Genomic DNA, 25085 nt, shown 5'->3' on the forward strand with positions numbered 1-25085 from the left:
GTGATGCCATGAGTAAATCCCATCACCTCAAAGCATTCATCTCCTCATAGGTAGGATATAAGATTAATTCTTCCAAGGGAGTTTATGAAGATTAAATGAAGTAATATCTGCCAGCCACATAGAGGCACACAATGAGTTGATGTTACATAGTTGGGACTCTTTCGAAGCAACAATTAATTTCAGCATACATGAAGCATGAAGTCATAGGATGACCAAAAAGGTGATAGTACCATGTGAGCTAAACGGAAATACATATTTAAATGGAGGCAGATGAAATCCACTGCAGGTACAGACTTGCACTTGGAGATAACAGGAAGGGGGAAGGAGTAAATAAGTTCAGGTGTTTCCATCAAAAAGCATGAGCAAGATGCATTCTCTTTAACATCGAAGGTCTTTGGACTATCATGAACGAAAAAAAAAGAAAAACAAAAAATATATTGGGGAGAACTCAAGTTATACTAAAGTAAGGGGCTAAGATGGAGAAAAGAGTATTTATTGATTCAGTAATGGCCTTACAGGAATTCAGATTTATCAGATTATCCTCTGCAGTTTCTGTCTGGAGGTGATTGTTCTGAAAGTTTATTACCTGGATTAATGTCTAATCTTCTTAGGGGTAAATGATACGTATGGATGTTGTGAGGTGAATGGGTGATAGGGCATAGGTACTCAAGTGGGTAGGTGAGACCAGGCAAATGCCCTGGCATGTACAGCTCAGCAAGGATTTTGCTGGCTTCTGAGCAGATAGGAACACCATACACCCTGGCAATGACTGATCTGAGAGGCATTGGTGAACTTCAGGTTTTCCAAATTCTTGAATATATATGTCAGAGACGTTTGAACCAGAGTATCTCCATCTTGAATAAGGGCTGGGTAACGTAAGGCTGGGACCTACTGGGCTGCATTCCCAAGAGGTTAGGCATTCTTAGCCACAGGATGAGACAGGAGGTCAGCACAAGATACAGGTCACAAAGACCTTGCTGATAAAAGGATGCAGTAAAAAAAAACAGCCAAAATCCACCAAAACCAAGATGGCAACTAGAGTGACCTCTGGTCGTCCTCACTACTCATTATATGCTAATTATAATGCATTAGCATGCTAAAAGACCCTTCCACAAGCACCATGACAGCTTACAAATGCCATGGCAATGTAAGGAAGTTACCCTATATGGTCTAAAAAGGGGAGGAACCCTTAGTTCCAATAATTGCCACCCCTTTACTGGAAATCCCATGAATAATCAACCCTTGCTTAGGATATAATCAAGAAATAATCATAAAAATAGCCAACCAGCAGCCCTCGGGCTGCTCTGCTTATGGAGCAGTCATTCTTTATTCCTTTACTTTCCTAATAAACTTACTTTCACTTTACGGATTTGCCTCCAATTCCTTCTTGCACGAGACCCAAGAACCCTCTTAGGGTCTGGATTAGGATCCCTTTCTGGTAACATATACACCTTCCTAGTGACAAGGGTGTACAGCAGAACACATAGAAAATCTGTTTATAGAAGTACAGCTTCTTTAACAACAAACTGAACACCAATTCAATCAGAAGACACTTCATGTAGATATAAATAATTACTTTATAGCTATGATGATACATCTCAATTTGCCTGGGACAATCCCAGTTTATTCATAGCACATGAGCAACTCCCAAACATGTCCTGGATTGGATCATAAATTATATGGCCAATGGCTAGCAAGATTGTGTAGCACAGTTCTGATTATTTTTTAAAAAATTGCAAACATGATGATCTTCTATTTAATGTCTAGAAGTGTCTTGTAATGGTTTTTTTAAATTAACATGGTTCAGTCTGGATGCCAATATTTGATAGATATTAGCCATTACAGATTGGGTCAGCTATAGTTCTTACTGTGGATAAACAGTAGTATTAATACAATGCATAATGGTATTAATAACACTAGAAATTGTAGTGTGACTGGGTATAATGGTTGCTGCTGAGAGCCTATGAAACTTCATCTACATAAGTCCATTAAACCTTTTTTAGAAGGTTATTTTTTGGCCAGGCACAGTAGCTCACGCTGGTAATCCCAGCACTTTGGGAGGCCAAGGCGGGTGGATCTCCTGAGGTCAGGAGTTTGAGACCAGGCTGGCCAAAATGGCAAAACCCCGTCTCTACTAAAAATACAAAAATTAGCGGGGCGTGGTGGCGGGCGCCTGTAATCCCAGCTACTGCGGAGGCTGAGGCAGGAGAAGCACTTGGACCGGGGAGGCAGAGGTTGCAGTGAGCCGAGATCATGCCACTGCACTCCAGCCTGGGCAATAAAAGTGAGACTCCATCTCAAAAAAAAAAAAAAGGAAAAAGAAAAAAGTTATTTTTTTATTGACAAGCAGATTATATATTAATAAGGTAAAGCGTGGTATTTTGAATCATGGAACTTTTATACTGTACAACAACCTTGCAAGGGAGAGACCACTGCCTTCTACATCTAAGGAAAGAGTCTGAGGAAACACTAGCTGACTTCCTCAAGGCGGAGGTAGAGGGAAGTTGTTAGCTCCTGTCTGTCTCCGGCTGCAATCTACATTCTTTCCAATGTCAGCATTCCGCTTCCATTATAGGCATGTTTCATCATTTTAATCCTCTCTTTTGGGTAACAGAAAATAGTATTTGTTACTCCATTAAAAAAAAAATCTTAAAACAATATTTTTCCATTCCTCAGGTAGGAAGATAACATTTATGCATTTATGACTAAATGGAAGAAAAAGAACTCAAAGAATATTTCAACTTTTTGCCTAAAATTTTATCTACTTGTATGAAATGCACTCACTGAAATGATCGTTGCAGTGCCTGCTGTGTATTTTATTCGATCATCTTTTTAAATATCTGGATGCCAAAGGTTTAAAAACATTTTTTCAAGACCGATAATAGGAGTTTCCCACAAGCAAAAAGTAAATGCCGCCTAGCTGTTTTCAAGAGGACAATAGTAAATGCAAGATCCATGATAAAAACCAACGCAGTCACATTTTAAAGTCCCTATCGTCCTGTAAAATCGGCAAACTTGGCACATTTCATTCCATCAAATGAAAGGGGGTCTGTAGTGTGCTTGGCTGTTCCACACTAGCTCATTGGAGGAATGTAAATAGACCGGCATAGAGATGCTAAATCGCTTCTTTTATTTCTTCCCCACCAATTTTACAGCTCTCTGTTATCTTATGACTTTTAAAAACTCTCCATAACAAAAAGTAGACTTACAATTTTTCAATTAGTTTTTTTTTTCCTCTAAAAAAAGTGTGTATAATTTCCAGGCTAATTTGCAAGATGTGCAATTGATTCACGAAGGGACAAAACTGATAAAAAAAATCACAGAGTTGCTTGATACAACCGGGCTTTAGGGGGAAAAGAAGATCGATTTCTTTTGAAACTCTATCTTATCAGACACATCAATTCATCACCCATGCAACAGAATATTCTGTGATTCCAGCAAAGCAAGAATTTTCTTGATGCCCACTGCTTCCTTCAGAAAAGCATGCCCAAGCTTTCTTCCGTGTGGCCGTGCTACAGGCAGTGCACACACTGCTCCCTTTGAAGAGGGCCTGTGCAGTGCCCTCACACGTACTTTCCTCCTTCCACCTCTTTGTCAGGATGGACCTTTTGTAAAACATCAAGAAGCACAATTTCCTGTTTCCAACACTAGTAGCCAAAGCAACTATCCAGCGCCTCTGAAAAATATTCAGTGAAGCGTGCAATTATCGCTATGCAAAAGTTCAGAGACATTATTCCACCACGATGTGGCTCACAGAAAACTACAAAAAATATAGGAAATAAAGCCAACGACATAATAAGTTTTTTGATACTAAAAGGTTTTTTGGTGGTGTTTATTTTCTTTAATGCAGAAACCAACCTGGAATTTTGAGTTCTTTATCAATGTTTCAAAAGATACAACTTTAGCAACACCTGTGACTGATTTGCATTTCAAAGCAAGAAATGCATTTCTCTTAGGGTTTCTTACACCACCTCTTAGGGTTTCTCAGCAATTCACCACCTCTTAAGGCTTCTTACAGGTTCATGTTTTCACACAGGAAAAAAAAAGCCCACTCAAAATGAAATGAAGTCATCTGATTGAAAAGAAAATATTCTTGGCAATATTTGAAGAAAACATTTTCAGCCATACTTCTTGTTTGACAGACCTCCTTTAGTCCATTTTATTTTGCTTTTTATTTTAATTATTATTATTATTATTTATTTTTTATTTTTTTTTTTTTGAGAAAAGTCTCACTCGGTCGCCCAGGCTGGAGTGCAATGGCGCTATCTCTGCTCATTGCAACCTCGACGTACTGGGTTCCAGAGATTCTCCTGCCTCAGCCTCCTGAGTAACTGGGATTACAGGCGTCTGCCATCAGGCTCAGTTAATTTTTGTATTTTTAGTAGAGACAGGGTTTCACCAGTTTGGCCAGGCTGTTTTCTAACTCCTTACCTCAAGTGATCTGCCTGCCTGGGCCTCCCAAAGTGCTGGGATTATAGGCGAGAGCCACCATGCCTGGCCTCCATTTTGTTTTGTATTTCATATTGTATCATAATCACACTGCAACCAATATACACATCCCTCTCATGGCTAACTTGTTAAAAATTTTATTTTCTACACCACTTTAATGCATTTTTGCCTGGAAAACAAATGTTTTACATAGGTCTTAGGAATATTATTCACAAACTAACCAACACCAGGAAAGGCCATCTCAGAAGGTACTGAAATCTGACCCTGAAGATATATAATTTTCCAACCTACAATTAGAAGAAGATGAATGATGGCCGGGCGTGGTGGCTCACGCCTGTAATCCCAGCACTTTGGAAGGCCGAGGCAGGTGGATCACAAGGTCAGGAGTTCGAGACCAGCCTGGCCAACATGGTGAAACCCTGTCTCTATTAAAAACACAAAAGTTAGCTGGGTGTGGTGGCATGCGCCTGTAGTCCCAGCTACTTGGGAGGCTGAGGCAGAAGAATCACTTGAACCCAGGAGGCAGAGGTTGTAGTGAGCCAAGATTGCACCACTGCACTCCAGCCTGGGCGACAGAGTGAGATTCCATCTCAAGGAAAAAAAAAAAAAGAAAGAAAGAAAAGAAATGAAACATCAAAACAAGGAGGAACTAAACTTGAATTTCCATGTATTTAGCCTTTAATAGTAGATCATCAATGGAACAAAAGTCAACTAACAGCTAAGTTTCCTTGCATGCAAATGCAATGGAACCAAAACAACAGATCTTCCAAAGTCTCAACATAATCAGTTAGAGAATTGGATAAAATCCTTTCCTCCACACAATATACTGATTCATACAATGACACAATCAGAAAAGAAAGCTAAGATCTACGGCCATTCCCGACTATAATATCACCAAATACGTGTTCATTGTACAGGTCTATGTAGACAAACATACATTCATTGAACTCCAAGGAAGAAACATGCTATAAATAAAATTTCATTTCATCTTGAAGATCTTAAAGTCTGCACTGGTTTGAGAAGGGATTCATGACCATGTTGCACGAAGGTAGTAAAAGGAATAAACATATCCGATCACATAAATACCATGAAGTGGAATTAACCAGGAACTGGAATAACAGGATTCAAATCCACGAGCCCCGTCAAAACAAGAAGTGGACTTTTCATGTTTCCTCTTGCTCAGTCATTCATATGATGAAATCACTTACCTAGTATTCCCAGACGGTAGTTAATGGTGATCACGATGACGTTTCCGTAGCTGGCCAAAATGCTGCCGTCAATCATGTTGCCGGTGCCCTCCATGTAAGATCCCCCATGAATATAGACCATAACGGGCTTCTTACTGTTCTGATCATGAATATCTGGAAAAAAAAAACAAGTCAGGAAACACAATAAAGAATCACACCGACTCACCAATGCTAAATTAAGAAAAAAGGAGATTCACTGATTTCCCTATTTTGACTTGAATTAAGCACATTTATTTTTATGGATGATAAGATCCTGGATAAGAGTTTCTAAGGAAAATGATCAATGCTATTACGTTTTCTATTTATGGAAATGGTATTTTAAGAAGCATACAGACATTTAGCATACTCTGCTCATGTAAGCTTCTATATATATCTAAAGCACTAAAAGAAATGGTTTTAGGTAAAGTACACATTTCCTAAATTTTGCTCCAACCCTAAAATGTGATTTAAATTGAATAAACACATGGGACCCTTGACAAAATATATTTTATCTTCTAATTAAGTATAAAATCAACTTCAAAATTATAATTAGTTTTAATATAGTTGCATCTTAATTCGCAGGTGAGTGTACAGATTCATCTTCAATTTAACAATAAAAACATAAAAGTAGTAGTGAAGCTATAAACTACCAATAAGGGGCAGATAATGACAAGAAAGCAAAATCAACAGTTAAAAATTATTAACTGAACAGAAATAGGGAAAAAAAAGAAAAGATGTCCAAGCAAATGTCTTTGTTCCAGTGATTACAGTAACATACTAACATACTTAGGTGACAAAAATAAGAGATGTAATAAAAAATGGCAAAAGAATCCAAACTATTTAAATGCTTTAAATTTTCACAGGGAATATAAACTCCCATTGTGACTTGCAACCAATGATTCCTCTTAGTAATTTACTTTATTATTTAAATTAACAATGATGTAAAAACAATGATCGGTGATGACAGAAAGTTGGAGACCATCTGTAGGGCCTGCTTTGTGAAAAGAGCTGTTTCATAACATCAATCAGCCATTAGGGCTGCATTTAATCTTTAGAAGACTGACCTCACGTATAAATATTTCTAGATACAGCTATGTGTGTGTGTGTGTGTGTGCGTGTGTGTACAATTTAAATATCTTTGTTACTAAAAGAAAACTCAAGTATTTATGCATATTTATTTTCAATTTTTTCATCAATAAAGTTTTTTTTTTCCTCATAATTCACAGGGACACTTGAAATACCAGAAAAGAATTCTGAGGATATGAATTACCATCGTTTGGATGGTGGCTCCAATTTGAATGAATTATGATCACAATTTTACTGGGTGCATACAGAAGACACGACATACCCATTGGTCACAGTAAAGCACACAAAACAGTGTCAAGTTACCCAAGTATTTATTTGCAGGTATTTAATCCACGGCAGAAAAGTGTCTTTTGTTTTCTCATATAAAATTCAAATATGAAGTAAAAATCTTCTATTAATCATTTATTCATCATACACTATGGGAAATGTCTTCTGCTACATGAGTAAGAAATGGCTTTTCTCATGATCCACTGCTTCTTTCTGGTTCCTAATTTGCTGTTTTTGGCCTCATTTCTTTTACCATTACCAGCGGTTGGCTAGTAAATTGTGGAAAAAAGAGTAAGTAGAGATTTTGAAGGGCTGCTTTAAAGTGCTCCCTTGGAAAATATGTGAGATTAACATCTCTTACCTTTCATAAAATATAGAACAAGACTCTCTTGAACTTGTGGAAGTAATAACCAGTTGTCATATTAACGCAAACTCAAAAAATCATAACTTAACAATATTAAATGAAAATTAGATGGCATTTTAATGGTAATAAAGATTCACTGGGAACACTGTGAAAACAGATCCTAATTATCAAGAGGAAATGTATTAAAAAGAGAAGGCCAAACAGGATACAAATTAGAGCAGTATAAGGTATGAGACAAAAGTTTATTTCGTTTTTATGTATTTGCTCAATACTGATAAAATGTCAGGCATTCAGAAGCCCTTATCAAAGAAGGGGCTACCTGAAGCAGGTGTAGATTTTGATCTTCTACGGCCATCAGAATTAAGATCTCTCAGAGAGCTACTTGAGACAGTGACAGCCCTATGAGCTCAGTAAAAATAATAATATTCAAAATATTAAGGGAAGACTGGGCACAGAAAGGGTGTTGGCAAGATTTCTTTTCTTGGAGAACAGTTGATTTATGAAGGTAAGCAAGGAGGGGAGCAACTACAAGAATTGGTCAAAATACCCTGTCATGGACGTTGGGCTTGAGCAGCAAGGATAATTTAGGACTCAGTTTTGGGGTTTAAATTGCCTTTCAGAGACCCAAAGGTCCAGCCAGGGCCTTAATGGAGTTCCATGCATTTTGCTACCCAGATGGGAAAAATGCGCTTTTAGCTAATACGATAGAGCCTTACCGATGAAGAAGGGCTTGCTTGAGTACTTTTTTTGTTGCTTCTCCTCTTTTAAAAAAAAAATCATTTCTCATACAGAAAGGGCAGAAAAACAGTGTGTGAGTTGTCTGCATGAGTACCTCAGACCTACCATCTTTTAAAAAAAAATCCTTTCACTTCTGGTAGATAATGTGTTGAGCAATTTGGTAGCCTTAAGAAGAAACTTCACAGCAACAAAACATTTTAAGGAGAAAAACGTTTTCAAAAAAGCCGTGGTGTGAAAAGAAAGATGAACATAGCTAGCTTTTTGTCCTTTTTCAGTTCTGAGATACTCTTAACCTTCCCCCCACCTTAAATGCTGTAAAAGGCAGTCCTGAATGTATCAGGGCTTGTTAACAAAAGCATCTCGTTAAAACACTTTTTGGTGTACTTCACTGTGAGCAGATTATCAGAAATCTATGTTGGAATCAATATGTTTGTGAAGAAAAAAACAAACTGATATTTCAGCCTCCCCTCCAAAAAAAAATTCTTCTAAGGTGCTGTAGAGTTTTGTAGTTTATAAAAGTAATTAAGAAGACCAAAGCTCCAAAGTAGTATATTCACTTACAAAATAACATTTGGAAGGGAGAAAACAGACTATACATGCATGTTTTAAAATTCCATTTTCTCTTCTTGTGACCAAGCCAAAAAAAAAGATGGGCTTCTCTGTAAACAGTAGTTCATTACTCTTTTCATGTTTAGAAACAATGTTTATATTTCTCACAGTGATTTGTTTCCTGTACATGGTAACTCGGATTAAAAATGACAGTGGTTTCTATACAAGAAGAAAATAATTAAAGAAGCACACCAAAGTGTACTAGTTTTAAATAAGGGGAGAAAAAACAGACTGAAATGAAAAAAAAAGAGAGATAGATAGATATAAAATCATGCATCAGGGTTGAGCTTTGAAAAAACAAAAAATACCTTCATCTTCACCACGGTCATTACTGGTTATATCATCTGCGTTTTTCTTTGTGTTGGCTCCTGGGGTCATATTGAGAAGGAAAATAAAGGGAAAAAAGAGAATTCAAAAACAACAGGTTTTCAAAAAATTCAGAAAAGAGAGAGATGCTACCCAGTAAAAGAAAAAAAAAAAAGAATGTAACACAAAAAGTTGAAATCTGTTACATTTGGATTTCAAAAAAATGAGATAGGGAAATGCAAAATGCATATAAACATAAAGATGTCAAGAAGAACAAATTCAAAATGTTACTTGCAAAAAATATTAGATATCCTGTGAATATGCAGCTGGGGGTTAAAATGATGCTACTGCAAAAAAAAAATGCTAACGTGAGTTGTTTTAAAAAAAAAAAGAGAAAATTAAATTATTAGAAAAGATACTTCCCACATTCTTTAAAGAAATGCTTATGGTGTATTCAACGGTCCTCTGATGTTAACATGTTATAATTTAAATAAATTTTTGAAATGTTACTGATACATTATGGTTAGAAATTTTCATAAAGCAAGCAAAAACACACACAGTAAACATGGAAGGACTTTAATCAAAATATATAACTGACATTAATTTCATGCATTAAAAACTTATAAACATGCAATCTCAAAAAGTCAGAATTGTGACTAATTTAAATCACTAAGATTTACCTCTACTCTGTGTTTAGAGAAGCACTACCCATTATTCACTCTTGTTTCCTTCTATTAAAATCTACTACATGCAATAAATATTTAAGTCAGGACAAAACATTACAGACCATGTCCTATGTGTTTAAAATAGTTATTAAATATCATTTGAAAGTTATGTCCTCTGTGTGTAAAATAGCTATTAAATATCATTTGAAGATCATGTCCTCTGTGTTTAAAATAGTCATTAAATATCATTTGAAAGTTATTGGTACATGAATTTGTTGAAGAAAATAAAAATCGAAGTCATCTACCTTGATCACCTCAATAAGATCTGCATAGGAATTTTAATATAGGCAAAATGCAGGAAGAGGCCCTTAAGGATAGCAAAAACTAGATTATGCTCTTAGTGCACAGAGCACCATTTTGGTTTTTATAGTTTCCACATTTAAAAGGTGTGAACATTTAATTTTGCTTGAATTAATTAATCGGCTCCATTGCTTCCTTCTCATAGACAGATGCAGCCCATATGTGCCTATCCCACTATCAATAACTTTAAATGCGTCAATCAATTAAGACAGTCTTTGCCTTCCTATTGGGTTCTAGGATAAGTGGATTAAGGCAGAGGGAAAATATTGTCATCTCCAACACTTGCGAATGGAAAACACTCCTCTGTTCTACATAACTCAGAAGGGCTTAAATATATTTTGAAACCAAGACTTGATAATGCTGTTTCCATACATCAAACAAAAGTCAAATAATGTCCATTTCATGGGGGCTTAATACCTTCTAAAACCAGGCCTGGGTGGGTGCGTGGGTGTGATAGCCTTGCTGATCCACTTTCTGTCTTTATAAGATTTGCCTTCTCTAGGCATTTCATATAAATGAACTCATATAGTATGTGGTATTTTGTGTCTGGTTTCTTTTACTTAGCATATGTTTTCAATGTCCTTCCATACTGTAGCATGCATCAATACTTCATTCCTTTTTATGGCTAAATTATCTTCCATTGCATGGGTATACCACATCTTTTAAATCCATTTATTTGTTGAGTGACATCTGGTTTATTTCTACTTGTTGATTATTATTAATAAAGCTGCTATGAACATTTATGTACTATTTTTTGCATGGATATATGTTTTCATCTCTATTGCATAGATACCTAGGGGTGAAATTGCTGTTTCATAAGGCAAATTTATGCTTAATGTTTTAATAAACTGACAGACTGTTTTCCAAATCAGCTGCAATACCTGGCATTCTCACCAACGGCGGTATAAAGGGTCTCTATTTCTCTATTACCTAGCCAACACTTGCTAATATCTTTTTTTGTTATAACCATACTAATGGATGTGAAATGGTGTCTCAGGTTGGTCTTGAACTCCTGCCTCAAGCAATCCACTCATCTTGGCCTCCTAAAGTGCTGGGATTACAAGCATGAGCCACTGCACCTGGCCTCATTGTAGTTTTCATTTGCATTTAGCTAATGTTTAGTAACTAATGATATTAAATATCTTCTCATGTACACTCTCTTTGCAAAAATGTCTATTATTTTTGCCCATTAAAAAATAATTTCTTTCCTTATTACTGAATAGTACGTGGTTTGTTTACATATTTTCTAGATAAAAGTCTTTTATCGGGAATATGGTTGGCAAATCTTCTCTCCCAGTTTATGGCTTGTCTTTTGGTTTTCTCAACAAATAGCACTTTATGTTCTCAATAGTGCCTTTTGAAGTGCAAGAGTTTTTAATTTTGATGAGTTTCACTTGATCAATTCTTTTCTTTTAAGGATTGTACTTTTGAGGTCATATTTATGAAATCTTTCCCAATCCATGGCCCTGAAGACCTTCTCCTGTGTTATTGAAGTTTCCTAAAAGTTTAAGAGTTTTAATTCTTATATTTCCACCTGTCATTCATTTTGAGTTAATTTTTGGGTATAATAAGAGGTAAGAGTTTAAATTGATCTTTTTACATATGAATATCCAATTGTCTCAGCACCATTTGTTGAAAAGACTATCTTTGCCTCCTTTAATTGTTTTGGCACCATTGTTAAAAATCTATTGACTACAAATTGAAGGATTTATTTCTAAACCCTTATAATTGACGCTTGAACAACACAGGTCTGAACTGTGCAGATCCTCTTATATGTGGATTTTCTTCTGCCTCTGCCACCCCTGAGACTGCAAGACCAACCTCTCCTCTCCCTCCTCCTCCTCAGCCTATTCAACCTGAAGATGAGGATGAAGATCTTTAAGAAGATCCACTTCTATTTAATGAGTGGTAAATATATGTTCTCTTCCTTATGATTTTCTCAATGGTATTTTCTTTTCTCTAACTTAGTTTATTGTGAGAATACAGTGTATTGTATATATAACATACAAAAGATGTGATAGTTAGCTGTTTATGTTATTGGTAAGGCTTCCAGTCAACAGTAGACTATTGGTTGTTAAGTGTTGGGGGGGGTAAAAAGTTTTAAGTGGATTTTCGACTGTGTAGGGGTTCTAACCTTCACGTTGTTCAAGGGCCAACTGTAATTAATTATATTTCATTGGTCTAAATTTATACCCATGTGAGTTGCTGCTATCTTGATTACTATATCTTTACGGTACCTTTTAAAATAGAGAAATGGAAGCCCTCCAACTTTCTTCCCCTTTTTCAAGGTCTTTTTGATTGCTCTAGATCCTTTGCCTTTCCATGAAAATTTCCAAATCAGCTTGTTAGTTGCAACAAAAACTCCTGCTGAGATTTCGATAGAAATTACTTGCCAAATCCCAATTTTAAATTAATCTTGTATATCAGAGCCTGACCCAGAAACATAATTAGATGCTGTCTTTCCTGTTCTACGTATATTTAATTTATTTATCCTTTCATTCTTTTTTAATAAACTGCTGCTCTATTTGTCCATGTAAATATAACTAATTAAATGCCTTTAAAACAAACCAAGTTCTCTTGAGTATCTAGTTTAGACACAACCATGGACTATGTAAATGCAGGTTTTAGAAGATTCAGGAAAAACAATTTGTCTACAGTTTATTCAAGAATAAACCCAGCTTGTGGCTGGCACACACACACACACACACACACACACACACACAAAGCCCAAATAAAACCTAGGTAGGCTGTGAGTTTCCTTTCTCTTCTCTATGTCTACCCTTCCTCAAAATTCCAGAATAATATTCCTTTTCATACAACAATTAGCATCTCCGTAAAACCTCTGTGCAGAACTGGCTTTAAATATTAAAGAAAAGATTTAAATACTCCAAGCAAAAGTACAACCATTCTATTATTAAAATTTAAATATCATTTTATAAATAAAATATCTCAATGTCCCTAATCCTGAAGAATATTCCAGCTTTTTTTAACCTGTTCCTCTGATGTCCCCATTTAGCGCTTTATCTATGTTATTTTCAGAAGTTAGTCTATTTAAAATAGCACTTTATGTTATGAATGCAAGAGAAAAACTTTGTAAAGAATTTGGAAAATGATATGGGCGCGGTGGCTCATGCCTGTAATCCCAACACTTTGGGACGTCGAGGTGGGCGGAGGTCAGGAGTTCCGGAATAGACTGACCAACATGGTGAAACCTCTTCTCTATGAAAATTACAAAAAATTAGCCAGACATGGTGGTACATGCCTGTAGTCCCAGCTATTCGAGACTGAGGTGGCAGGATCACTTGAGCCTGGGAGGCGGAGGTTGCAGTGAGCTGAGATCGCCCCGCTGCACTCTACCCTGGGTGAAACAGCCAGACCTTATCACAAAAAAAATAAAAAATAAAAAATAAAAATAAATTGGAAAATGAAGACTATTGTCAAAGTGAAAATTAACATCAAAGGAAAACCTCACAGTCACATATACTGCTGTTAACAGGTCAGAAAAACAATTTAAATCTGTATTTTTAATATATATTAATTATTGCGACTTACATATCTAAATCATCATAGAAAGTCAATAGATACAAATGTGATCTTGTTATCTAAGCAAGAATATAAGGAAATAATAGAACCAAAAAGAACCTTCAGCATTATTGTTCTTCATGAGATATCATATTGAACTGTATTAGTAGTTCACAGTCTACTGCATATTCTTTTTCTTTTAAGTGGGCAAGGTTAATTTTCAACTTAGTCTTGTTATCTTAAGTAGAGAAAGAGCCTTTTTAAGCTAAGTACATTATTTCCATACAGGGAAAGTTGCATACCGCAGGGGTGGGGGAGGGGCACGGAAATAAATGTTTTCTTGGCTATCACAGATGTGGATGTGATTGATTATTTTGTCACTTGGCCATAGAGGAATATGGGCTTAATCTTCTAATCCAGTGCAATATCCCCAGCTCTCTGCAGCAAGGAAGTGACTGGCATGTCCTCACAGACTGCCCATGACACATGGGTTTATTCACTCATAAGCCCATTCCTTCTACAAATATGTGTTGACCCTTTTAACATGCAGTCCCGACTAAGAGAGGTAATGCCATGCAGTCCTGGCTAAAAGAGGTAATGACACATCCACACTGAAGAAGGAGATGAACATCAGAGACAGACATGCACACAGATAATTCCAACGGGGCAGGAAAATGCACGCATGAATTTAGGATCCTCTGCTGTTCCTGGCAGGAGAGTCTGGGGATAGAGGGGTGGCTGGTGAGGAAGTGGGTTAAGGCTTCTAAATATGCACAGAAGATCTGGGGCCAGGAATACATTAATGGGAGCAAAGAAAACAGGCTGCTCAGAGCAGAAGCATGGGTTGGAGGCTGAGGGCACAGAAGGGACATGAATAGCCCCAGAAAGACGACAAGAACAGGTACTCAACCTGGACACCTCCTCTTTCCTCCATACACCTGGAGAACAGACTCTAGCTGGGGAAAATATTCCATGCATACACTTGAAATATATTTGAGCCTCCACTTGAATAATACTACCACAATGAATTTGAAAGATGACCTTCAGATGATTTTCGGATTGGATCATTTACCGATGGGCTTCACCCAATGTATATGCACCTTGAAAAATTGGTTAGCAACAGAAAAGTTCAGTTTCTGCATTTGAAAGAACTGCCATAGCTGACCTATGGCTTCTTTTTTCTTTTTCTGAAATCGGAACACCTGAACAGGACCAAACTTCACTCTTAATGGAAATATGTATAAGATAGGAAGCTTATTTTATGGAGCCTTCAGCAAAGGGGCTTTCCAGAAAGCAGCATTCAAAAAGATATTTGTTGTATTATAAGCCCTGGCAGAAAAGGTTGGTAACAAAGTGTCATGCCTACTGAAGGTCATCCTTTTGTGATGTGGGAAGAAGCTTTTGGTGACCAGCAAGGCTTAGAAAGGAGAACATCTGGGGGCTGAGTACCTGAAAATTAGTTTCTTTAAAATCATCAGCAGAGTCATACTTTGAAAAATTTTGAAAAGACATCTGCCAGTTTGAAGACCCCAGCTCCAGGGCACATAACTACTAGACAGACAATTGTTGAATTACAGGGTGTAGTCCATTGACAGGCAAAAGGTTCCCAGTTCTACAATCCTCCCCGTGAATTTACTATCCCTCATACATAGAGAGTCTGTATTTTCACCCCTTGAATCTTGAGTGGCTTTATGACTGCATTTTTTTCAAAAGAAAAAATATAATGATGTGCTGTTTCCAAGACTGGGACTTAAATCCCCTGTACCTATTCTTAGTCTCTTGAAACTCTGCCACTGCCCTGTGAAAAATTCAGACTAGCAGGTTGCAGAACAAGAGATCTCATAGAGAAGAACCCATTGGCCCTAACCTAGGCAAAATTACCTCCAGCAACCCCCAATTACCTAAGAGAACTCACTCCAAATCAACAATGCATACACATGAATGAGCCCAGCCAAGACCAAAATAAATTTCCAGCTAACAAGATGCAGAGGCTCATAAGCAGTAATAAGCACTTATTGTCTTAAGGTATTGATTTTTAGAGTCCTTTGTTATGCAGCAGTAGCTAACTGATACATAGGGTAATACTAATTTTATCTTCAGTAGATACTGGCATATTTCTTTCCAAACAAGTTGTATTATGCTATACACCCACTAGCAGGTAAAAAAATTTCCTGGCCCTTACCCTGTTGCCAACACTTGACATTATCAGACAATATATTTGTCACTTTGATGAGTATAAAATATTAACAGTTTATATTTCAATTTGCATGTTCCTTAAAACTAGTACAGATGCATTTCTATATTCCCATTCTAAATTTCCATCTTGAATAGCACTCCGATTTTTGACTGGCTGAATGTCTGTTATTGATTTGTAGGAAATCTTTATATTCATGGATGCTGGCCTCTTTTTGAGCATGTAAAAGCAAACATTTAACAGTGCATAGTAGTGCTGCGTATGGTTCTAAGGGCTTTATGCATATTGAATATGCATTTTGTTTGTTTTTTAGAGACAAAGTCTTGCTCTGTCACACAGGCTGGAGTGCAGTCACACAACTGTAGCTTACTGCAGCCTCCAACTCAAGGGCTCTAGTGATTCTTCCACCTCAGCCTCCCAAGTAGCTGGGACTACAGGTGTGCACCACCACACCTGGTTAATTTTTTCTATTTCTTGTAGAGATAAAGTCTCACTATGTTGTCCAGGCTAGTCTTGAACTCTTGGCCTCAAGCAAGTCTCCCACCTCAGCCTCCCAAAGTGCTGTATTACAGGTGTGAGCCACTATGTCCAGCTCCGAATATGCATTTTTCATAAATACCTTATGAAATGTGTAACTAATATCATTTTATAGCTGAGGAAAATTAGGTATACAGATATTAAATAATTTGCCCAAGTTTACACAGTTGAGCATTGGTGATATCTAGTGTGTTGTCTTTAACCATTTTATTGATTTTTAATTATCTAAAGTAACACTTTAAAATGCATATGTATTATAATTTATCACTATTTTCTCTATAATTTCTGCTTTTTTAAAAGAAAGGATTACTTAATCCAGAAACGTAAAGACCTTTTATTTGCTTACATATTCTGCTAACAGTTTTAAGGTTTTATTTCACATCTGGGTCATAACTCACCTGGAATTTATTTATCTGGATGCTAGAGCACAGAGATTATTTTAATTATTTCCTTAGCGAACAGTTCCATTTTCAGCTACACAGGTATTACAGCTCTTTACTTACATGCCAAGTTTTATATCTTCTAGATTCTGTTTCTGTCTACCTTCTTCTGTTCTATTTTTCTATATACCTAGCCTGTCTTATTTTATCTGGTTTACAGATAGATGATAGACAGATATAATTGCTTAATTGAGATATAATTAATATACCATACACATCACCATGTCAAAGTATGCGATCAAATGGTTTTTAATATATTCATGGATCTGTGCAATAATCGACAATATCTAATGGCAGAACATTTTCATGATCCCCCCCCAAAAATATGGTACCATTTAGTGGTCACTCTCAGCCCCTGGAAACTACCCATTCATTTGTGTCTTTCCGGATTTGCTTATTTGGACATTCCGGATGTGGGGGGGTGACACACTGTCCTTATTCTTAGCTTTCATTATAAGAGGACTTGAACATACCTACATGCAACCCTGACAAGCTTCCAAGAAGAGTCTATGCTAGCCTGTCAGAGGATGATATTCCACATGGAGCACTGTCAAGTACCCTGTTAATATAGTGCTTGGCCAATGAGCACCCAACAGACCTGGAAGCTGACTCTAGACTGAAGAGCCTCCCAGCTGAGCACAGCCCAGATGTCCAGCCAAGAATCATAACCTAAATAGAGGTTGCTTGAGATGCTTAGCTAAATAAAGGTTGTTTGAGAGGCTTGGCTTTGAGATGGTTCCTTATGTATCAAAAGCTAACTGATACACTACCAGGAACATGGCTTAACTCATTTCATCATCAGGTTTCCTTTAGAACTTTTGGGGATTCTGCTGTTTCCCCCATCTGCAAAGCCCATAGGCTCCTGGAAGATTCATTTTTACTGATCAGCTTAAATTCCATTTCCTCAGAAAGGCATTCCCTGTTCATCTCAACCTTCCATTCATAAATGAACTTGGGTTCCTCAATTATTCACTGTAGTTGGCATTTTTCTTCACAAAATGAATTGTAATGTGTAATATGATATCTTGTTAAATAAGGTATCCCTGTTAGATTGTTAGCAACAAGAAAAAGGTGTTACCTGTGATTTTTCAACACCATATTCCTTAATTTGCAACGACTACCAAAATATTCAGCACATACAATATAAGTTACATGGTAAATATCTTTTGGATGAATCATATATTTTTGGCTGCAAGCCCACCTCTATTATAAGAGTCACAGTCATAACAGCTATGACAACCAGTGATGAATACAGCCTTTATGTAACAAGTGTAACTAATTCTCCTCTCAAGCAGGGAAATGCAATGTTGCATCTTCTTATTTAACTTTGAGAGTAGATATTAAATTATAATTCAAGACGTGGCAATAACATGATTTTGGTTAGCATACAGTATATAAGAATTCTGCCATTTGTCATTTCAAAAAACAGGAAGAAATGCTTTTGTGATGCCAGTAAAAGCAAGGTCTAATTCTAATTTTCTACTAGCTCAAAAATGCTTCATTGTAATAATGGAAATAGGATTTTCTGTATTTTTCTTCTTTTTCTCTTAGTAGCTTTGGAAGACAGATTGAGAGAAAAAGGTGAATAGTAATTTTCCTTTGTTGTTTTGCTGGATTTAGCAATAATTGATTTCACACTTTTTCAGGTAGGAATTAAAATAAATCTAAAGATCTTATGGGTCTCTGACATATTCCTGTGCTTACTATTAGAGTCCTAGAGCATTGTCTAACTTTCCATAAGCATTTTTTGTTGCAAATTTTACTACTGAAATGTTTCTGTCCTCAGAAATGAAATACAAATCCTATTATATTTACATGAGCCTTTCCCATTTTTTTTAGAATTTTCAGCTGATAGACAATATTATCTTGAAGAATCTATGAGCTTGAGATTAAATCACAGTGTGTTTAAAAATAGGTACTAAATAATGTACTTTGCTAGGTATTTTTAAATGTATGTTTATTAAGAAAAGTCATGTTGAAAAGAAAATTGACTTTCATTTGTCCTAAGATGCTTGTTGAAATGTTGTATTAAAAACCTAACATACCCATAGAGGTTATATGTAGTATACACTATATATATATATATATATATACATATACACACACGTACACATATCTATACATATAACTCTTTGAAATGTTGTACTAGAAACCTAATAATGCCTGGAGCAGTGGCTCACGCCTGTAATCCTGGCACTTTGGGAGGCCAGGGCAGGCAGATCACCTGAGGCCAGGAGTTCAAGACAAGTCTGGCCAACATGGTGAAACCCCATCTTTACTAAAAATACAAAAAATAGCCAGACACGGTGTCACATGCCTGTAATCACAGCTACTTGGGAGACTGAGGCACAAGAATCACTAGAATCCAGGAGGCGGAGGCCACAGTGAGCCAAGATCACGCCACTGCACTCCAGCCTGGACGACAGAGTGAGATTCCATCTCAAAAAACAACAACAATAAAACAAACAAACAAAACCTAATAACCTCTACGCACGCACGCGCGTGTGCACACACACACGCACGTATATATATTAACCTCTACAGGTATATATATACCTGTCAGAAGTTATTAGGTTTTTAATACAATATTTCAAGAGGTAACTTAGGGCAAATAAAAGTCAATTTTATTTTCAATGTGACTTTTCTTAATAAATATTCATAAAAAATACCTAACAAAACAAAATATGTGTGTACATATACACATACACACACGTGTATTTGTATGTATTTACTATATATGTAATACATATTTTCTTATATATGTACACATATTATACATACATGTATTTTTTCCTTGCTATAAGATTGTGGAAAAGTTTGCGTTCTGTTGCATCATACTTTTCTCTGTAGTCAGGACACAGCAGCTGATTAACAGGTGGAATTTCTGTCACAGGACTTTTTGGTGGTGTGGGACAAGGATTCTGAAGGGCTGGCACCTTTGGTGAATTCTCCTTTTGCTGTCTATGTAGGGAATAAACCGTCTACATCTAAAAGCAGCCCAACTATTGTTCCTAGTCAAATCATTCACAACTCACCCTTAGCTTTTCTTGTGTGTGTAACTGACATGGTAAATGGTCTATTCATTCCAGAAAAACAAAATTAGTCTAGATTTATACAAAATCATCCCGCTCTTCAATTTCTGAGTATGCTGTAATAGAGGCTATAAAGGCAATTGATTTCAACTAAGAGCCCTAAAATATATATTTTAAGAAGCATAAGGTCACTCAAGTATTTGGAAGATAGGGTAATTATTACTGCCCACGAAGGCTTTTGCTACTCTTTTGAACTCAGCTGATTCACCGTAATGAAGAGGTTCTTTATTCTGTTCATTTAAACACTAAAGGAGGCTGGGCACAGTGGCTCATGCCTGTAATTCCAGCACTGTGAGAGGCCAAGGCAAAAGGACTGCTTGAATGCTGAAGTTTGAGACCAGTCTAGGAACATAGTGAGACCCTGTTTCTATTAAAAATAAATAAATAAATAACAAAATCACACAGGTGTGTGCCTGTAGTCCCAGCTGCTCAGGGGGCTGAGGTGGGAGGACTACTTGAGTCCAGGGATTCCAGGCTGCAGTGAGCTATAATTGTGGCACTGCACTCCAGTTTGGGTGAGTGAGACCTTGTCAACATAAGCATAACTTAAGCATATGTCACTCATCTCTCTTTCAGTGTGACTGTGTTCACTCATTTTGTGTAGTGAGCTGTATTATTGGTTCAAAATAGTTCCTGTCCTTTCCTGGAGAGGTATTATTCTTTTCCCACCTTCTAATATCAGTCTACCTAAGTAACAAGCAAGTCCACCCACAACCGACATGAACTTCAGAAAAAAGAAATAAGCCTTTGTTGTTACAAACTGCTAAAATCATGGAGGTTTTTTTATGGAATATTTTTAGAGTTGCAGAACTATACTGTGTGATACTGTAATGGTGGATTTATGTTATTACAGATTTGTCCGAACCCACAGAGTGTACACCACCACCAAGACTGTACCCTACTGTAAACGACAGACTTTGGGTGATGAAGATGTCAGTGTAAGTTCACGGAATGTAACAAACACACCCCTCTGGTGGGCGATGTGGAAAATAGGGAAGACCGTCCATGTATGGGGGCAGGGGATATATGAGAACTCTCTGTACGTTGCCCTCAATTTTGTTGTGAACCTAAAACTGCGCTAATAAATAAAGTCTTAAAAAAGACACACAATGTAGAATAAAAGACAACCACAGTCCTCTCAGGAACATTCTAAAGGAACAGTTACATAATCATTTGTGATTTTTCATGGAGTAAAATAAGATGCAGTTTCTTTATTACAGAGACATAAGAAAAGAACAGTCTGAGATAAAAAGGATGCGTTGGCAAAGCATACTACAATAAAATATAAAGTGTATTGAAAGAATTAAAATCCAGACCACTCATAAGGAAAAATACAGAAACAGAGATGTACCTTAGATCTGAGTAAAGGGAAGCAACCAGTGATATACAAAAGACACTGCAAAAAGTGATTGTTTCAGGGGATACTATGTGAACACTGCATCTATTGAAAATCACTGTATTTGCAAATCTTGGTCTTGAGGTAAAGATAATTTACAGGAGAATAACCATAAGGAGGTGAGACTGTCAATAGAAAAATCTATATGATCAAGTTCTGGGCATTCACTCAGGTATAAACACCTTTAGCACTCCCAAGCACAGAAAATCCTAAAAGTTCTTCATCCAAAACGCAGTTCAAAGGCCAAGAACACTAAAATGTGAAAGTTACTTGTAAAGAATCTTAACACGTTCTGATTGTTCCTTCAATGATCATTATAATAAATAGTGTAAAATATTAAATTAAAAAAAACTATGCAGTGACCTAATAAGGAATTAGGTTGACTCCACAAATATAGTAAGATGGTTCAATGGGAAGAAGTAGGGTGTTCTGCTTTGTCTCGTTCACAGTTGAAGGAAAAAAGTCAGGTGATAGCTGAAGGAAAGATCAAAGGAGAAAGAAGCTATTTGAAAGATGGCAAATAGCATCTGGTACTATTAATGTATTTAATTTAAAAAGTGGAGTACATGGAATATTTATTTTGGCAGGAAATCCTTTCTAATCTTATCAACAAATAGGAGAAGAAATGTTGCACTAAGTGAATTTTCACTAAAAGTATAAATAGGGCAATGATGTTGTCACCATCACATTTCAAGATACTTCTACAGACTCAAAGCCTGTATGTTTTTATTAAAAAGTATTGAGAACTGAAAATATCAGAAAGGAGACAAAATAAAGTCACTCCTGCGTATGACTATCCAACAAGAGAGAGAATTTAGAGAATCAGCTAAATAATTTAGAATGAATCACTTAATATTTAGAATTGTATAAAATTAACTCGAAATGATTTTTCATATATATGCACATAAATATATTTGAAAAATTTGCATTCATGATAAATGTTCTAGCAATAACTCTGAGAAGTGTACAGCACATGTTACATAAAATATATAAAATAACGAGAAACATAAAAGAACGCTTACATATTTAAAAACACTCATTGATCCAGGTATAAATCAAGTGTGTAATAGTATCGATACCTCTTAAAAATAATTTATTACTTTAGAATTCCCAATAAGGTCTTTGGTAACAGAACAAAATCATTATAATATTGATGATTTAAATAAAACATGAATGTTAAGTTGAATAAAACAAATAAACAAGTACAGATAATTATAGCTGGAACAAAGGAAGCTTTTTCCCATCATTACATTATTTATCCCACTAGTAATAATTTGAGTACGATAGTCATTCTTTTTAAAAAGTACCATTAGCTAAAAATTTGAAAAACGAGGGAGTTATAACAATCTCAACTTAAAACAAAATAAATATGGATTAATAATGTATGCTTAAAACAATGAGCATGTTTGTTGAAATGTATATAATGCTGAGGTTGATACTGTGAACCAATGTATATTTATTAATAAAGAAGGCATTTATTAATGAAGATGATGGCATTTTTGCTGCATATATATGCACATAGACGATTATATGGTCAGCTTTTACAATGGTATTCTTTAAATGTGGTCATGAGTATGTACAAAAACACAAATACACATATATGCACACACACTTTTATCACATTAATGTTATATATACTATATATACACATAAGCACATATATACACCCACTGTTACAACCATTTGTATATATTATAAACACATATATATACACGTGTGTATACATACATATATAGTATATATAGAACCAAATTGTCTATAAAATATATATATAATGTATTCATAATATACATTATATACTAATGCTTACATTATATATAAATATATAATTATACATACATTATTTCAATAAATAATAGAATCATTTAGGATACATACACATATATGTATACTTTTGTGTACACATATATACATATACATTTTTAATAAAAATGACATCACTCAGGAAATATATATATAAATCAGAAAAGAAAGGTCACTTAAGGTAGTCAATAAAGTAAGTGACATCGTGACAGTGAACCAGTAGTGGTCTTAGCAAGTGTGGGAAAGAGAGGGAACCAACTGGTAAAGACAACATGAAGGCTGAGGCAGGCGGATCACTTGAGCCCAGGAGTTTGAGATCAGCCTGGGCAACATGGCAAAACCCAGTCTCTACTAACAACACAAAAATTAGCTGGCCGTGGGGTGTGCACCTGTAGTCCCAGCTACTTGGGGGCGCTGAGGCGGGAGGATCACCTGAGCCCGGGGCCAAGGCTGCAGCAAGCTACGATCATGCTACTGTGCTCCAATCTGGGTGACAGAGCAAGGCCTTGTCTCAAAAACAAAACAAAAATTTTAAAAAGAGATGGATGATGGAGTAGGAAGATGGAAATATCTGAAAGGAATCAGACACAATTGAAAAATATCTTTGTCACTTTAACAGCCTTGCAGAGGCTGTTATTTCCAGAATAATTCACAAAAAGAGCTAGACGTGGAGACATAAAATTGGTAAAGTAAAGACATAAAATTGGTAAAGTGAAGTAAAGAAAAACAAACAAAATGTCCAGGATCGAGGGAGAAAAACAAAAGGTGTCTCTCCAATAGAGGACACCTTTGGAGGTATGTGTGCAGATTATCTGCCCACTCCATCTAAAATGAGGTAGGTGGTCCCTGTGTCTAAGGTGGTGAGGACGTGCACCACTCTACCCCACGTGGGCCCTCCATACTCCTGGCTGGGATCTGAGTGCAGGTGACTCAGATGTAGGCCTCTTGGGTGGCTCATTTTCTCAAAGAAGCCAAACATGCTCAAAGCGGCATGCAGGTGAAGGCCGAGCTGAGAAAGCCTGGGACTCTGGAAGGAAAAACAGCCTGGTGATGGGTTCTGTTCTTGGTTCGTGGTCCCATGAAATTCCCACTGTGCCCTGTCCTGTGCTTCCACCAGCTGCCACTGCTCTCAAGCCCTCTGTGCTCTGTTGGTTTGTTTGTGATCCACTCTGTGAAATGTCTTTATGACCACACTACAAACACGCACAATTTCACTCACCTTAGAACTCTCCGACACGAGACGCAGTTGATAATGGAACAAGATCGACCATGTTTTGGTAGAAAACCTTTCCCAATCTCTCCTTTGAAAAGGTATTTTTAGAGATTAGCAAGCTAAGAAAGTCTATCTAACTTAGGCATAGAGTAAAAATCACAGGATAATTCACTCTAAGAAATCAAGCTCAGGGCAACTCCAATAAGCTCAAGAATGAAGTCAGGATTCAAGTTAAGAATGGGGAAGGTATGGCCTGGAAGCACTGATGATTCTAGACTGAAGAATCATCACTTCAAAGATGTTATTAAAGAATATGAGTTTTCTAATAATCGCCATTCTGACTCGTGTGAGATGGTTTCTCAATGTGGTTATAAAGATATATGCAAGTGTATGTTCACTGCAGCGTTATTCACAATAGCAAAGACATGGAATCAACCCAAATGCCCATCAATGATTGAATGGATAAAGAAAATGTGGTACACATACACCATGGAATACTACGCAGCCATAAAACAGAACAAGATCATGTCCTTTGCAGAGACATGCATGGAGTTGGAAGCCATTATCCTCAGCAAACTAATGCAGGAACAGAAAACCAAACACCACATGTTTTCACTTATAAGTGGGAGCCGAACAATTGGAACACATGGACACAGGGAGGGAAACAACACACACTGGGGTCTGTCAGGGAGGGCGGGGGGAAGGGAGAGCATTAGCATAAAAAGCTAATGGATGCGGGGCTTAATACCTAGGTGATGGATTGGTAGGGGCAGCAAACCCCCATGGCACACGTTTACCTATGCAACACACCTGCATGT

At 36.6% G+C, this 25085-nt stretch overlaps 1 protein-coding gene across 4 annotated transcripts in view; it reads right to left on the bottom strand.

Annotated features, from left to right (window-relative positions):
- NLGN4X (neuroligin 4 X-linked) overlaps positions 1 to 25085 on the bottom strand; it is a 340913-nt gene that overhangs the window by 134083 nt on the left and 181745 nt on the right. For 3 of the 4 annotated variants that reach the window (XM_003260986.4, XM_012500970.2, XM_030806413.1), the window contains exon 3: positions 5658 to 5810. In XM_003260986.4, the coding sequence (XP_003261034.1) occupies positions 5658 to 5810 (153 nt within the window). Of the gene's footprint in view, positions 1 to 5657; positions 5811 to 9047; positions 9087 to 25085 lie in introns of those variants that run through there. The other variant, XM_030806414.1, reaches the window with a different exon arrangement.

This window comes from Nomascus leucogenys, chromosome X (genome assembly GCF_006542625.1).
Source record: "Nomascus leucogenys isolate Asia chromosome X, Asia_NLE_v1, whole genome shotgun sequence".
Classification (NCBI taxonomy): Eukaryota; Metazoa; Chordata; class Mammalia; order Primates; family Hylobatidae; genus Nomascus; species Nomascus leucogenys.